Source organism: Python bivittatus, unplaced genomic scaffold (assembly GCF_059951505.1).
Source record: "Python bivittatus isolate LINGU-HERP-01145 unplaced genomic scaffold, Pbiv_v1 ctg000310_np1212, whole genome shotgun sequence".
Lineage (NCBI taxonomy): Eukaryota > Metazoa > Chordata > Lepidosauria > Squamata > Pythonidae > Python > Python bivittatus.
In genome coordinates, this window is record NW_028277054.1 from 2,846,727 (window position 1) to 2,863,682 (window position 16,956).

The 16,956-nt window shown below is 48.3% G+C and overlaps 1 protein-coding gene across 7 annotated transcripts in view; it reads right to left on the reverse strand.

Moving 5' to 3' along the window:
- Window positions 1-3,869: 3,869 nt before the first annotated feature.
- Window positions 3,870-16,956, reverse strand: part of SLC8A2 (solute carrier family 8 member A2) — a 32,952-nt gene continuing 19,865 nt past the window's right edge. The window contains exons 2-8 of one of the 7 annotated variants that reach the window (XM_088140170.1): window positions 14,533-14,636; window positions 13,282-13,299; window positions 9,903-10,027; window positions 8,023-8,122; window positions 7,802-7,804; window positions 5,006-5,281; window positions 3,870-4,308 (exon numbers count right to left, since the gene is read on the reverse strand). In XM_088140170.1, coding sequence (XP_087996296.1) covers window positions 3,932-4,308; window positions 5,006-5,281; window positions 7,802-7,804; window positions 8,023-8,122; window positions 9,903-10,027; window positions 13,282-13,299; window positions 14,533-14,636 — 1,003 coding nt within the window. In that variant the 3' untranslated portion in view covers window positions 3,870-3,931. Of the gene's footprint in view, window positions 4,309-5,005; window positions 5,282-5,408; window positions 5,418-7,801; window positions 7,805-8,022; window positions 8,123-9,902; window positions 10,028-13,281; window positions 13,300-13,724; window positions 13,752-14,523; window positions 14,637-16,956 lie in introns of all 7 variants that reach the window. The other 6 variants (XM_088140169.1, XM_088140168.1, XM_088140167.1 and 3 more) reach the window with 6 other exon arrangements.

The window sequence follows — 16,956 nt, forward strand, 5'->3', positions numbered from 1 at the left end:
TAGAGGCACCAATTTTAGAGTACAAAAAAAAAAGAGCAGAAGTTTGTCTTGAAAATGATTACATTCATTGAACATCTCATGTTTTGTTTTTCCTTCAAAATTAATTGGATTCATAAAGCTGCTCATTTTTCCCCGAAGGACATCATGCAAGCTTTTTAAAAGCAACATACTTTTTTAAAACTCTTTTTGTTATTTGCAGAACAAAAGGCAAGAGGATTCAATGGTTTATGGCAACCTGTACACGCGCACACACGCACATACGCACACACACACAATGCACGCAGAAACCCAATTTTTTTAAAAAGGGAAAAATGTTAGAAAGAGCCAGAGAATTAGAAAAGAAAAAAAGAGACAACTGTAAAGTTTCTTTCTTTTTTCTTTTTTCTTTTTTGCCCCTGCGATGCTAAGCAGAAAAGTCTACAAAGTCTCTTAAACTATAAGGTATTTTCCGTCATATGCCAAAAAGGAAGAAGGGTTAAGAAAACTCAGTATCAAAACACTGCCCTGATTCCCACCCCTTCTGATTAACATTTCCTATTACCTTCCCTCTGCCCTCAGCTTCCCCACCGCTGTAGAAAATTATTCCCATGTTTTGTGTCGGTCAGAAAATCAGGTAGGACTTTGGGGAGGGAAAAGAAAAAAAACCCTAATTCTTAAAAACATGATATGGCCTTGTTTGGAAAGTGCTTTTATCAAGGCCAGCCTGTGCTTTGAAAGTGGAAAGGGAGAGAAATACTTGTGAGTGGGGGGCAAGCCAACATCTGCCACAGCAGCCTGCAGTCAAGGGAGTGAACCCACAGGCTGCCACACGGGATCGAAGGACCCAACTCTTTCACGAGTGGGTAATTCTGCGAAGAATGATTGGGGAGTTTGATGGCCCAGCTCTTCTCTCTCTGGTGGAGATGAGATGGCCCTCCATGGCTTTTCTCAGTTCCCCCAGTTAAAACAGAACAAAAAAACCCTACAAGCACCCAGAAGAGTGAAAGCAGGCCATTTTACATGCTTGTCATCTCTCAGAGAGGCTAAACAATTCAGCCCACAGGGACAAACATCCTCCAAGCCATCAACCTTTTACTCCTCCCTTGCTTCTTCCATCTTGCTACCCTCTCATTCATCTCCCTCCCATTGTTACAGCTCCAGTTGGAAGTACCCTGTGGGCACGGTGCTCTCTTTGCATAGCTACACTGACCCATGTTCAGCCATGGCTCTGTGGACATAAAAGATACAGCCTTTCTTTTAGACCTGCTTAGAAGGGGCATTGTGGACTGTTTTGCTGGTCCAGCCTGGAGTATCCCAGGCAATGAAGGGGGCACCACAAGAACTAATGATTATACCTTTAATGCATGTGCCATGGCAGACATTTGTGGACTTGGAACCAGAGATGTCCACAGGATCTGATGCCTTCATCCAAATCATGAAAGCACCATTGTGTCATTATGGTACAAGCTCTGACACGTTTGTATGTGCATGCAGTGCCCATGACACGTGTACAAAAGAAACAGAACTTACTTCACAACAGCGCGATGTAGCTTTCATTATTTGCCCCTATTTGGCTATCCCTCCGTAGATACATCTGCTTGGAGCAGATTGTAGAGCAGTGTTTCTCAACTTCAGCAACTTCAAGATGTGTGGACTTCGACTCCTAGAATTCCCCAGCCAGAATTCCCAAGCTCTAGAGGATGGCATTCCTCCTCTTCTGCTGCCTCCTCTTCCTCCTCTTCTTCCTCCCTCCTAACTGTTTGAGTGTTCATAATTAGGAGAGCTTCCATCATCCTAGGAAAATGTTATTACAAAAGGGGGGGGATCTTTCTCTCTCCTGTTTTCCCAGAGAGAGGAAATCTCACATGTGGCAATAGCCTAGAGTTTCTTGGTCTCTGACCCACCATACACTGAAGATGATTAAGGGCCGTAGCCAGACACTTGCTCTTGTGCCACCCCTCCTAGAAGATGTGAATAGACCTCTGACTCAGAAGATCCATCCCCCAAATGCCTCTGTTCCCTTTAATCTGCAGAAGTCAACCAATGCAGAATTGGGGCCTCTGAGAGATCTCAGCCAGCTCTTCTAGAGAAGCAAAGCCAAGGATGGTGGCAGAAGGTGAAGGTGCGCTAGCTTGGCCCGCTGTGCCTGGAGAGAGCTGTCCATGGTCCTGCAGAAAGCTTAGGTTTCACCCTATCTCACTTCTGCCTAGAAAAGATTTGGCTGATTGTTGCTACTCAGTTCCCCAACTCAAACCTAGCAAAGAAAGCTGTAATGCTATTCGTTTCAAGATGACTGAATTTCCTCTTCTCCAATCTACAGAACATCTGTAAATATCTCCCTTCCATCTCACACTGGCATGCAAGCATGATTGGGTGGCCTATCTCTAGAAGTCGACGGTGTGCACAGGAATCGACCTACATGTACACCCAGACACAATGTTTGCTCCAAGGGAATTGTTGACCAAGAAAAATAAATCTATGAACACTGGACTGTACATACTGGACAACCCGAGAGGCAAACAGCTGTTGCTGCAGATGGCATTCCTGATTCTTGTTCCATTCAGCTTCGAGTTCCCATCAGCAGAAATCCACCATTTTTTAATTCCGAGTTGCTTTTCAGGAAAGCAGAAGTCCAGTTCCAGCATTTCTGATGCAGGGAAATGCCTGTTTACACCTTACTGGATCCTATATTACACTGATAGCATCAGACAGGAATGGGGACATAAGCTCCCACATCAGGCAATGAGGTTGTGGGAACTTGCCCAAAGATTCACTCATCCCAGATGCCATCTTCACTCCCATTGGTCAAACCTGCCATCCAGCTGTAGTCAAAGGATACATTGACTTCTAGGGAGAAAGGAAGAAGTCTTCAATAAGGTGGACATAAACATCTTAGAGGAGCAGCAGAAAGCACCCTGTCTTACATGGGGCCCATCAGCTGAGGGGTGTGTGCAATCTTCCCAAGAAAGAGGAACACAGTTTCTTTAACACCTTTTGTCCAGGAGAGCAAAGCAGAGGAATGTGAAATTGTAGCTTCCACAGAAGTCTTTACTTCTGGCCCAACTTTATTTCCCAGCCCCTGCAAACCCAGCAAGGTCCCTCAACTGTCCATCTGTCTTCCCGCCCTCAAAATTGGAACTGGGGAAGGGGCTTATATTGATGCCAAACACATCCCCCTTTTTTGTTCCCATGAACTGGGAATAACTGGTCACTCTTCTCCAGACCTGACTTAACTGCAGCTTAAACCCCAAGAAGGTGCCTGAAAATGTCCAGTTGCAGGAGAGACATCATAATGCACACTATTTTGTCTCTGACATAGCTCTTCTCCAATATGTCTTCCTCCCAACTTTTATGAACCGCCCACCTCAAAAAAAGAGCAAGAGAAAGATCTGATTGTTTCCAACTCTCTCTCTCTCTCTCTCTCTCTCTGTGCGCTTTGAAGCAGAGAGAACGTCTTCCTTTGGATTCAGGCCAAGGGTTCTAGCTTCAAGAAAACTATACAGCCACAGGAAGACCCTTTAGTAGAAACACAATGGGTTCCTTGAGAGGAGCAAAGGAAAATAGCAGTTGACTCAGATTAACACAGATGCCTGCTCCAATCCTCTTGGCTTGCACCCCTAGTCTCAGTGAGTGGGAGACCCCAAGATTGGAACGGACCAGGGTCCCTTGCTACAGGCAGAGTAAGAAGGGAGAGGAGGTCTCCAGTTTGAGAACAAGAGTTTGCACAACCATCAGGAGACGCCTGAAGATTTGGTAAGTTGAAATGGGCAGGCTGGTAGAAGAGAGAGAAGGAAGTCTTTGTTCCATCTAGATGGTGTTTTTTTTTCTTTTTTTCAAGAAGCTTGAAATTGTGGGGGAAAAGGAGCCCTGTGGACATTGGGTCTGTTGAAGGTGCCCCTAGTGACCCTTTTGGTGTCCATTACCCCTCACCACCCTTTTGTGGTGATGTCCTTCAGAAACCCTTGATGTGGCAGTAGGCCTCAAGGCCAGCAAAGAGGATATAGATCAACCAGAGGCCCACAAAGAGGCAGGTGGTCAGGATTTTGGCGGTTTGGGGCCCCCCTAGCTCGCCTCCTATGTGTGGCCGTCGCCGGTACATGAGGATGCTGATGCACACAAAGGCAAAGATGGTGAAGAGTGTGACAGAGAAGGCCAGAGTGCCTGTCTGCACCTCGAAGTTCTTGCCTTGGAAAGCCCAATAGATGGCCGCCACTGACCAGGCCACCCCCAAGCCCAGGAAGACATTGACCGCGTTGCTGCCCGTCACGTTGCCGATAGAAGCATCTGCACACTGGTCCTGGAGAGCCGCCACTTTGCTGGCAAAGGTGTCTGCAGAAAGAGGAGAGCAAATCAAGAAAGCGAGCTGGTCCACCATCCCCTGGGGATCCCCCACTGGCTCCCCACTTCCACAGCCCTTTATTTATTTTATTCCATTTGTATGTCGCCTGACTTCATCTGACTCTGGGCAGCCTAGTTTCAGGGAAAAAGGATATATGAGGAAGATGGATCTAGCCAGGTTGGTGGTGGCAGCCTTGGGTAAGGTGAACCGTAGGGCAGGAGAAGAATGGGGTCTGACCCAACATTATAGCAGATCATTTATGTCCAACTACCTTTACCCAGCCAATGATGGAGCAGTAATCAAGGTCTGCCTGTTCAGTCCTCCAGGGAAGAGACAGAAAGCGGCAGAGTGGCTAAACCTCCCGAACCCTGACTGCGTGCAAGGCCCAAGCTATGCCCATTACCGTTGGGTTGGCCAACAGGGAAGAAACTCTTGGCCTCACGAAGCCCTGCCTTTGTTCTCCTGGTGCAAGGCAGAATTGAAGGATGTGAGCAGGGGACGTTGTATTGCCTAAAGTAGCAGCTTGAGACCAATTTAGTGCAACTGTATATATGCTGCCAGAACCATTGATATTATTATTTATTTAAATGTTTTGGCCACCCGACTCCAGTGGATATGGAGCAATAGCAGGGTCAGTGGCTGACTGGGTTAAGGGTCTTGTGTGAGTAGGGCAGAATAGTGTCACACCTGGTATGGACGTGCCCAAGGCCACAAAGACGACCGCGTTGACGGAGTCCTTGAGTCCCACAGTGCAGCCGAAGTGGGAGGCCAGGTCACCGATGAGGGCGGTCAGCAAGCCAATCACCAGGATGCTAACACTGAAGCAGGCCCAGCCGTTCCAGTACTCGGTGGGCGGCACACAGGCAAAGAGGACCTTCCAGAAGACAGTCAGGAAATGCATGACGTAGTCAAAGCAGGACGGCAGCCTCTCCTCCCTCCCATCTTCATCCTCGTCTTCCACACCTAGGGCAAGGAATCCTGAGTCAGACGTTTAGCACAGACAGGGCAAGGTGGGCAGAAACATACTGGCAGCGAGTTTAGAGCCAAAGTTTTGACGGTGTCACAAAACTGGATCTTCTCTAGGTGGAACCATCTCCTGCTTGAGACAGGTGGGCTCCCACTCCCATCCATTGAGTTGGACTTTGGAACTTGATTTCATAACCGCTTTAGACTACTTTTCACAATCCTCCTCCTCCTCCTCCTCCTCCTCCTCCATTGGTAGAGAGAACATTTGGAAAAAGAGATCAGAAAGAAATGTATGTAGCAAAGGAAACCCCATTCCATCCCGCCGTTCAGTTGTGTTTTTTTCTTGCTGCAAGTTGCATGTGGCCTTTTTGTCAACAACAACAAGGGAAATGAAAAATTGGGCAAACTAGCGGATGACAAGAGCTGAATTCCAAGGAAATGAACAGAGAATATAAGCGAAGCTTTTTGCTAGGGCCAAATATTACCAAGAGCAAAATCATCACGGACAAGTGCCAAAAATCTGTCATGTAGCATCGTGACCAGTAGAGGGCGTCGTAGCCTTGCAAGAACATCAGTGAAGCCCAATGGCAACCTTTTTTCTATCAATGGGGGGGGGGGGGATAGAGGAAAATACAGTAGAAGGCACCTCTAAGAGATCCTACAAAGGGACTCAGCTCCAGCCCCAGTTATAACCCTCTAATAGTCTAGGAAAGATCAAAACTGTGCAGGCAATCGTTTTCCCTGTGACATCCTTTGGAAGCAAAAGTTGGACTTCGAAGAAGAATAGAAAGAGTATTAACACTTTTGAACGTTGGTGTTGGAAAGACACTTGAGAATACCATGGATAGCCAGGAAAACAAGCCAACGGATCATCGCACAAATCAGCCCAGCGTTCTCACTCGACACACACATGACCAGGCTCAAATGATCCTCCTTCAGACGCATGATGCAAAGACCCGGCTCTCTGGAGGAGGCTCTAATGGCTGGGAAAAGTGGAGGGAAGGAGAAGAGGAGGACGATCAGCAGCAGGGTGGAGGGACTCAGTGACAGCGGCAATGGGGGCACTGCTGGAAGACCTGAAGGACCAGATTGGGGACAGATCATCATCATGGAGAAAATCCATCTATGTGGTTGCTAAGAGTCAACATCAACTTGATGCCACAGAATCAATTGATAGGGTAGTGGTTAAGGCACTGAATTAGAAGCTGGGAGGCTGGGCGTCCTAGTCCTGCCTTAGGCATGAAGCCAGCTGGAAGAAGACCAAGGCAAGCCCCTTGCAAAATCTTGCCACAATCTTGCCAAAGTATTGCCACAAAAACTGCCAGGGTTGACTCAGTTGATCAAACCTACCATTCAGGAGTTACGCATGTCAGTAAAAGAGTGGATTCCCTTATGTTAAGCCGTGGTTAGTCTAAAGACCGTTTATGGAGCGAACTACAGCTGGCATGGTTCACTAGCACACCAAGCTATGTCCAAAAGATGGGAAGCTTTGAGTGGTGAAGGGCTGTAGACCAGGGGGTACATCAGACGTATTAGCAGGCTGGAGTTGGGGGGGAACCTGGGGGTGCTTTTGCGTTTCCATTGTCATATCCCTATTTTAGCCCTGGTGTTACATTTTTCATCTTTTGCCCACCTCAGAGTAGTGGGAAATGGCCTTTAGCTTTCAGCAGACAATGTCAAAAAGGATGTTGGACGCTGGTCTGGGTGTTGCCGCCGTGGCCTCCATTTGCCCACCCCATCCATAAACCACAGTTTATAAACGGCATGAGTTGGGCTTACCTAATGCACTAGGTCAAAACCATGCTAATCACGGGATAGCTGAGCAGGTTGTGCAAATTCACTCCACCTTTTTCAAGATATAAATATGCACGCTTTGAGATTGCCTAGCATTCTTCTAGCATCCATCACACACACACCCCTGCTTTATTCATGCAGCTTTCTTGGGGGGGAAAAATACAGAAGTGGTTGTCATGGACTTCAGGATTTTGTTGTTGTAGTTTTACTTCCCAATATTTTACATATTGGATCATTGAGCCGAAGAGGCCAAAAGCGAAGAATGTCAAGGGACCATTTTTGTTTACTTACGTCAAAGTCCTCAAGGAGAGTAAAAAAGGCAACAGGATGGCAGCCCTGTCCATCTTGACTTTTTTGCCCCCCCCCGCGCTTTCCAGGCTCTTTTGTGGAGAAGAAAATTCACAGCCTGATTTAGCAACGCAGCTCAAAAAGTCTTTCTTCCCCAAAGCTCATTAATTCTGAGTTGGAAAAGGGGGAGAGACGAGGAAAGGGGTGGAACCTCCTTTCCACATGAATTCTGCGTTCGGAGAAAGACTGTGTTCGAGAGACAGATGCGCTCACTAGGGTGTCTGCAGGACAGTTAATGCGTGTGGAGGTGTGTGTGCGTGTGCCAGGCAGAGAAGAGAAGAGAAGAGGAGCCAGCATTTTCTTAGCAGAGTGTAAAGGCTGACATACAGCCATCAGCCATTCTGGCTTGCTTGCTCCTTTGTGGGTTACCGGGACCTGCTATGTTAGCTAAATTCTCTAAATGCTTCCCAGTCTGTTCTTCCTGCAGTGCAGATTCCGTTCCTGAACAAGGACAAGTAATGAATACAGGATGGTAGCCCAGCATTTCTCTGTTCCCTTCCTGGCGTTTTCTTTGCTTGGGGTAGACTTCCCTGAGGCACCCTCCCGTCTCGATCCCTCCAGGTTGGCTCTGTTGGCGGGTGGGGGGTGTCACTTACCTGCACTCACAGTGATTGCCTCAAGGAACTGCTCCCGCCACGAGTGTGTGCCGATCACCAACGCCAGATTGGTCTTCTTGATGAGTTTGTCCACGGTGTTCTGCGGCAGAAACACAGCTGGTGAAGGGGCTGGGTCCGGGGGCAGGTCTTGGAACCTGGGTCAGCCCCAGGTGGGGAGGGGGAGGCAGCAGACCCGTTTCTGCTGGGGCAACCCTGGCCAAGCTCTTGACTGCAACAGAAGCTGCGGTTTTCAAATGTCCCGCGATGCCTCTAAGAATGCTAGGCGATTCTGGGAAATTATACTGCTAGGCACCCATTAGAGATGCCCTGCAGTGGCTCAGTTGCTGATCGGTCCTTCTGGGGCACCGAGGGTCTGTTTGCTGCCCAAGGGTGCCACAGTGATGCCAGGCCTAGATGGTATCTAGCAGGCCTTGTATCAACTGGGGGGCAAAGTCTGGTAGTGATGGAGTAGCTTTGGTGTGGATGGGGAAGCGGAATGCCATAGCAAATGCATAGTCGAAGCAATGCCAGTACTGGGTTCTTCAAACAGTGCCTTCAATGCACAAGAAGAAGCTACTCTTATCTCTGGCATAGAGGTATCTCTGGCATGAAAACTGGGGAGGAAGAAGGGGGGAGGAGTGCTCTTTTGGAAAACTAAAGAGGAGTGGGTGGGGAACATGAAAAAGCAGAACCCTTCCTTGCTGGAATACCATGCCATGACAGACCACATCAGCCTGTTTGGGATTGTTGATTATGGCCTCGGGTGTTATGGGGTGGATTGCTTAAATCAGTGTTTCTCAAACTTGGGAACTTTAAGATGGGTGGACTTCAACTCCCAGAATTCCCCAGCCAGCCATGCTGGCTGGGGAATTCTGGGAGTTGAAGTCCACCCATCTTCAAGTGGACAAGGTTGAGAAACACTGGCTTAAATGGATGCTTTTAACCTTGCCCGCTGCCGGAGTCACAAACCAGCAAACTGCCATTCTGTCCCATTACTTCCTGTTCAGGGTGGCTCCCCCTCTTCCTTGCCATTCAAGGAGGGCAATTCGGACATCGGCCAACCCAAGAGCAACCTCTCTGTTCAGCAGCAGGCAAGAATCCGTCCCACAGGAGCATCAATACAGGAGTGTGATATTGCATAACTTTGCAGAAAAAGAGGAGGCCTGCTGATTTCTGCGTGGCTCCCTGGGCGCCTTGAAACTCCCTGCAGGCTGCCCTTGTTCACATGCACCGAAGAGCATGCCCTCAGGGGATTTTCTCAGCCACTTACAACTCACTAGTAGGAACTGATGTCGGGATAGAGATTCTGCAAGACGTCCAAAGGGATTGCAACGGCCCCCGTTTTCAGTGAGTCGTAAGAGTAATCATGCGTTATTCTGAAAAGAGTCATTTGGGGCTGGGATGAGCAGATCTGTCATATTCCATTGTTTCTTCGTTTCTCATTTTTGCAAATCTATCCGTTTGGGTTTTTCTCTTCATTTCTCATTCCCTGATTTATACGTTCGTTCTATGTCATTCATGAGGTTCGTTGAAGGATTTTTTTTTAAAAAAAGGTTTGCGTTAAAATGTGTCTGTACTGCTGGGCCCGGTTCTCCAAACCATGTACATTATGGTCTGCAATTTTGCAAATAAATCTGGCCAACTTAATGCATCGTTCAATGATTGGTACCCAGTTTTCTCTAATCTCTACCTGTCTGTCTATCATCTACCTATCTAGTTAGTGAAGCACTACATGTGACTTTCAAAAGTTTACTGAGTTCAAGTTTGAATCGTGGTTCAAAAATGCACAGATACATTTGCATTCAGATGTGAACTGAATTTCTCCAGCATCTCTCACGAGGTTGGAAGAAGCAGTCCAAACTCAGTGCTTTGCTCCTTACCTTGAAATCATATGATTCTTCTATAATAACCTCCAGGCGCGAGTTTTCCCCAAGGACAGGTTTGCCCATTTCAGCAATCCGCCAGGCCTCCTCTTCCTCAGCGGAAAGTTTTTTGTCACCATCCACTAGGTGAGAAGAAACAGCATCAGCCAATGGCTTGATTTGACTGGATATTTATTTACTGGGTTTGTATTCCAATATTCCCTTCTTCCTTTCCCCCTTTTTCATCACAACAACCCTGCAAGTCAGCTGGCTGAACTGAAATTCAGATCTGGATCTTTCCAGCCTGTTTTTTTGCTCAGCTTTCTACTGTTTGTCCCTTGAGCTGGTAGCCAGGGATATACTGCTCCTAAATAGGGAAGATCAAGTTATTCTTGATATATTCTCTAATTCTCTCAGTCCTAAAGCCAGCAGCTTTTTAGAGCACTCTTCTTGGACTGCGTGATGCAGCTATGTTCTTTATTTTCCTTAATTTATCCTATTCTCTGGGCAGAAGTGACAAGCTAAGCAGAACCTCAATCTTCCAAAAGCATTGGAAAAAAAAAATCCTGGTTCACTTTGTTTTGTCTTCTCAGAGTTGATTGAGCATTATACCTTCCACTGTCAAGTTTCCCTCTACCATCACAAGGTCTAGAAACTTACCTTTAAAAAAAAAAAAAGGAATCTAATAGCTTCGGTTCTCAGACTGACAAATACAGTTCCAGGCAGCAAATTCCATGTTTGTGCAAGATACTCTGAGAACTGGAATGCATATATGGGACCAGCTCCATGAATATTGCTTGAGATGCCTTTGTTGAAATATCTGCATAGCTCTCAAGAAGGAAAAAAAATCAGTTTCTCAACGTCCCTTAGAGTTTGGGAGCTCACCTTGGCTCTTTCCAGCAAGAATACTTACTCTCTACCTTCCCTTCCAATTACATTCTCTTCTAATGCCTGATTTGGCCCATCTTGGCTCCACACGGAAGTGACATCTGCCCCACCCCACTGGGCTGCTATTCCTTGCCAGCCTCTCCCAAGTCAGGTTGTGGTGCCACTTCAAAACCCCCAAAGGAACATGAATGTGCTTTGCATTTTTCAGTGGGCTAGGAACAGGACTGGGAATGAAAAAAGAAAGTGCTTCTTTGGAACATTTAATGGAGCCCGACTGCATCTGGGGGACCCCGATGCATGCATTAAAAGGCATTTAAATGTAGGCTTGCAAAGCTGGTGGAAGTCCAGCATCCTTATCTGGCAAATGGGACATTTGGCCCCAGATAATAACAGCCGCATAGGAGAGGCACTCCTGGCTGTTCAAGTCTCCTTGTAAGGGGCGCACTGAAACTCTGGAAGAGAGCAAGGGTGGGGATCACAAATTCTCACACTCATTTCTCAGCGCTCAACGACTTCTCACACGTCTCTCTAACTGCCACAGACAAGCACACGCTCCTACTTCATTCAGTTGGTTAAACCCTCTCTGGGCTGGCCCCCATGCAAACGCCTGGCCCCTTGGCAAGGAGGCGATTTGCCCCAAGCTGAAAATGCACATCTGAGAGGTCTGCGGGTGTGGTCCAAAAAGTCAAGATGGCAGTTGCCATGGTGCAATCGAAGCTTTCCCATGTTTTATGGGCACTGCGCATGCCGTGCTCATAAGAAAGAAAACAGGGGAGATTCAGTCGCGGGGTCACTGACTTTTTTCTAACCAGACCCTGCAGACACCCCTCATACCCCATAGCGATACAACAACGATGTGCTCTACCCTTTTCACAGATGCTAGTACATTCCCCACATGTGTGTCTGCTCATTTACTTTGGAACAAGGCCCACTGAGTGTTGTTGTGAACGTTTAGCACGACACTGCAGGATTCTTGGTTTCGCAGGTCTTTATTTTTGCATTTTTGTAGCCGTGCGATCCTGCCTCCGTGACCCTTTTAGTCGCACCCCTCCTGCAAACCCACTGGCCTCTTGGCAAGTGCTGGGGGCTCTTGCCTGTCTTGACAAGCTGCTGCACATTTTCATCCTTGCACAGTGCATAGTTTCTCACCCACACACTCCCTCTCCCCCAGAACACAGCTAATGTACAAATTCTCATGCACGCACACACATTTTCTCCTACGCACTCCCTCCCATGGCACCCCCTCCTGCACAGAGCCCTCCTCCTCTCTAGCACAGATGTTGAAGAGAAGGCAGCCGTCATGGATCTGGATCTTCCTTCCGTCTGCTTGACGTTGTTTCCTTCCAGTTAGGCTGGTTGTAGGGGAGGGTCTGTCTCCTTGCTGCAGGGCAGGGAGGAGATTGCAAATTTTTATTTTTATTTTTTGGCAAGGGCTGTTTCCAGCACCTGAGCAAGGAGCTGTGAAGAAAACTCATGCATAGAGCTACAGGGATGCACCCTCACACCCCTAAGAAATTGTGCCCATCCTGGGGAGATTTATTTAACATTTTGCAAAGGTGTTTTCTTTATAAAGAACTTGTAAATTCACTTTGGGGCAGATGCAATGGCCCTCTTAAGGGAGAGTGGAATATATTTAACAGCCCCCACCCAATTTGGTAGTCATTTGGACATTCTATTCCATTGGGGAAACATTAGGATCCGATAACTGCTGACATAATGGTGCCTCAATGGCTATTGATAAGCAAACCTCCTTGTTTAGAAGCAGTATATCTTTGACATAACCATCCCTTTGTATCCTCCCTGTTGGGGCGGGGGTGGGTGGCGGGGTGGGACATTTCTCCTGGCCAGTTAAGATCAATCCTATATGATCTGAATTGTTCAGGGAAATTCCAGCTCTTGTTCTTATTTCTTCATTTTGTTTGCAAATGCGACAAGGAAACCTCAGCGAACAACACAGGCCTGCTTTTAGCTGGATTTCTCAGAACGTTTCCATTTCTCCAGAACTGATTTCAAATGACTGCCGCTCGCTTACCTGAGAAAAAAATCCCCTGAGGTCAGTGGGGCTTATTTTGAACAAGCATATATATCAGTGTTTCTGAAGCTTGGGAACTTTAAGCGGTGTGGACTTCAACTCCCAGAATTCCCCAGCCAGCAAGCTGGCTGGGGAATTCTGGAAGTTGAAGTCCACACCGCTTAAAGTTCCCAAGCTTCAGAAACACTGATATATAGTGTTGTGCTGTTCTTCTCCTAAGCCCTCCATCTCCCCCTCTGTGCAATGGGTGCAATAAACACCGACTATTTCGATGCAGAAAGAAAAATAAGCCGTGGCAAGCGAGGAGAACATCGCCCCCTGCAAGAACCGGGGCCAAGAAAACATCTGGCGCTTGGCTGTACTGGTGGGTGCCTGCGACGCATTCAGAGCAGGGGCCCCAATTGCAGAAGCTAAACGGGTTGAAGAATGAAGGAAAAAGAGGGGAGGGGAGGGGAGGGGAAGGAAAAGGAAGCTTACCTTGGTTGAGCAGGAGAGCTGCAAGCAGGGAAAGAGAGAGAGGGAGAAATTACGCAGTGCACCCATCAAGAAAGACAGAAACTTCTATCATCTAAGGACAGCAGGACCAAAGAGAGACCAAACTGGGTGGGGAGGCCCATCAAAGGAAACCTTCTAATTAAATCGCAGGCGCGGTCAGGAATGACGCCCACCGGGCAACGTGGGCCTTTGAGTAGGGGGCCGAGGTAGCCAACGTCGTTGTCACCTCCGCTCTGCTTCCAGCTTGCACGGACGGGAGAAGCCACTGGTCTGGGGGCCTCCTAAGGGACCCGGCCCTGCAGGACCCCCGGAGAAGCCCCTGCCAGCGGTTGCCCAGCCAGGATCCCCTGCTCAAGTCTGTCTGGGGGGGCAGGGAGGAGAGGAGAACTTGCATTGGACCCCCCCCCCAAGTCCACACCACCCACCTCTGGTCAGTGCCAACAACAGCGCTTCTGGCTGCCAAGGAGCCAAATCAATGGATGGATATTGGCCTTCTCAGGAGGCCAGAAGAAGTCCAGACCTTCTCACACCCTTGGGGGACAAGCTCTGATCTCTCCCCACTCTGATTTCTTCTCCTTCCCCGTTCCTAAAAGGATCAGAAGCCCAGGGGGCTCCTCTGCTTCCTGCCCTGTTTGCTCTGAAACGCCCACCTTGAAGGGCTCAATCCTTGTCTGCCGAGGAACCGAGATGGATGGCAGAAGAAGCCGGCTCCTTTTCTGATAACCGCAGGGGAATTGGGCATACCCGGATTCTTAGGCCAAACGCCTTCCAGCAGGCCTCTCTATCTGGGTTGGGAGTTCCATGCCCCCTATTCCCCAACTAGCATGGGAAGGGTAGTTGCAACCCGTCCTGAGGGCCCACGTGAGAAAGCTGTGCAACTCGTTCTGCATTGGAAAGAAACTCAACATTGTCCCTACCGTACCTACTCGTGGATAAGCCCATCCATGGATAAGCCGAACCTGATTTTTTAGGTGTATTTAACCTCAGCTTCTCCACCAGTATATATGGTAATTTGAAACCCAGGACTCCATCCAGGAATATCTGTAGGCTGTGGTTAAAAATGGCAGCCATGATGTTGCCACTGAAACTTTAATTGTAACCTCGCAGCTGCCATTTTGACTTTTTTGACCCTACCCTGCAGACCCCCCCCATGCCATCTCATATTACCCCCACGATAGGGGCCATTTTCCTCTTGAACCCAAGGGGGTTTCCTCCTCCTGGCACCCCACTTACCCGAGATGCCCCTTTTCAACCAGCGCGGTTGGCCCAACTCGATGAAGAAGCTGTCTTTTTTCTCATATTCTTCCACGTCCACAATTTTCACATGAAGTGATTTTCTGTCCGGCGAGAGAGAGGAGGAGAGAAGAAAACAGCACTAAATGTGTTAAACTAGAAAGTGGTTCCTGGACCTTGGAGGTTCAAAAAGTCGACAAGGCATTGCTGGGGATCCCACACCTAAGCGGGTTGGCATTCTGCAGCAGCTAAGGGGCCAAGGAAACAGGACCATGGTGGGCACGGGCAGCAGGAAGAGGCATGGAGACTAGGAGTCCTGGAAAGCTTTATCAAGGGGCTTCCCCTGGAGAGGGGTCAAAAAAGTCAAGATGGCCACCATGACCCCCTGCATTTTTCAGGATCTGCCTACATGAACAATTTGACTAGGAAATCTCACTGGGCTGAAACCTGCCTGTCCCTAAGAGTCAAGGAAGGGCATAAGCCAGTGTTGTCCAAACTTGGCCACTTTCAGATGAGTGGACTTCAACTCCCAGAATTCCCCAGCCAGCCATGCTGGCTGGGGAATTCTGGGAGTTGAAGTCCACTCATCTTAAAGTGGCCAAGTTTGGACAACACTGGCATAAGCTTTGCTTCTTGCTGGCATGTCCAAAACCACTTTCTCAGAAGAGGAGCAAGGTGGTACAAAAACCATATTGGATTTCCATGTAAACTAATTTTATTTATTTTATTTATTTATTTATTTATTAAACTTGTCCCCACCCATCTCCCCCCAATGGGGGACTCTGGGCGGCTCACAACCTATTAAAACAATAAATAGATACACAATTAAAATCGATAACAGTACACGTTTACAGAAATAAAAGGAAAAATGTTTTAACTTAATTAAGTTCCTTCGTTAAGTTACTCAAACTTATTTTTACTTGGATTTAAAAAAAATAAAACAAACACGATGGTGTACCGGCGATGCAATCATTTCACCTTCCGTGAAATTCAAAATGAGCGTTCAGCCGCTGGTTTGGGGAAGAAATATCACATCAGGGCTCCAGAATCAAAATAACCATTACACGGCAGCAAAGTTCGATATTGCTGTCTCTCTTGACTGACCCCTAATGGATTTCTACAACCAGATCGGGTAGCCCTACTCTGGGAAAATCTTTGGGGGCTTTAGATCAGTATTTCTCAACCTTGACAACTTGAAGATGGGTGGACTTCAACTCCCAGAATTCCCCAGCCAGCATGCTGGCTGGGGAATTCTGGGAATTGAAGTCCACCCATCTTCAAGTTGCCACGGTTGAGAAACACTGCTTTAGAGAGCTGCATTTATGCAATGCTTCAGGTACCCCACTTTGGCTTGCAACAGTCCATGGCTGCTTAAAGGTTCATCTGTTATCTCTGTGTCTGCTCTGAAAATGCATCTTTTAGCTGGTGAAATGTCCTCTTCTCCCCCTATTGAAGCTTACGTTCCGGAAAGAAACAGAGCCCCCCGCAAATTCTCCTTCCAAGCAGCCTCTTGCTTGCCAACGTATGAGAAGGCAGCCTCGGACAGGCCACGCCAAACGGCATTTCTTGGACCAGATTCCTTCGGGGATTTCACACACCCCTTCCCTTCTCTTGTTCCAAGGAGATCACGTTGCCCTGGCAGGCTCGGATTCTGCTGGCAGCCAGATTAGGGACTGGATCTAATGCCAGGGGTCGGGCAGGCCAACCGGGCACCCAACGCTAACGGGGATGAGGAAGAAGGAGGAGGAGGCAGGGAAGGGGTTCTGGACTTGGGGGCCAGGGACCCCCAAGCTGCCCATCAGCTCTGGATTTAGGGAGTCTCCAGCTTGAGAAAGGAGCTCAGAGGCCACTTTCTCACTCGGCCATGAATGCCTAATGGCTGTGGGCAAGCAACAAAGTCTTCCTCTGCCAAATTAACGAAATCTGATTTCCTGGTGACATCCTCAGAATTGTTTTATGCTAACTGGCATCTGTGGCTGATAACAAGCTTCTCTGTTTTAATCGTCTCTGTTTTTGTCCAAGAGCTTCCCCCAAGCCAGGTCACCAGGAGAGCAGCGCACCAGACTGATTTTGGCCCGATCCAGGCTAAACACCAATGCTGGTTTCCCTCCTCTTCCTTGCCTGGCCACAGACCATCCGCCCTGGAAGAGAAAGGCCTTCTCCGTCCCTGACCGCCCGCACCCCGGGGAAGAGAGCAGGACCTTTACGTCTCAGCCTGGCCACCCCCCCATCCGAACTGCGCCCCGTTTCTCCAGGTAGCCAGCCGGGCTCCGGAGAGCAGCCCAGAGCCTGCGGTTTCCAGATGGGCTGGACTTCAGCTCCCAGAATCCGTAGCCAGCATGGCCAGTGGTGCTAGTTGTGGAGGAGGGAGCTCAAGACGTTTGTAGGGCAACCGGTGGGAGAAAAATGCGCTAGGATGTCCCA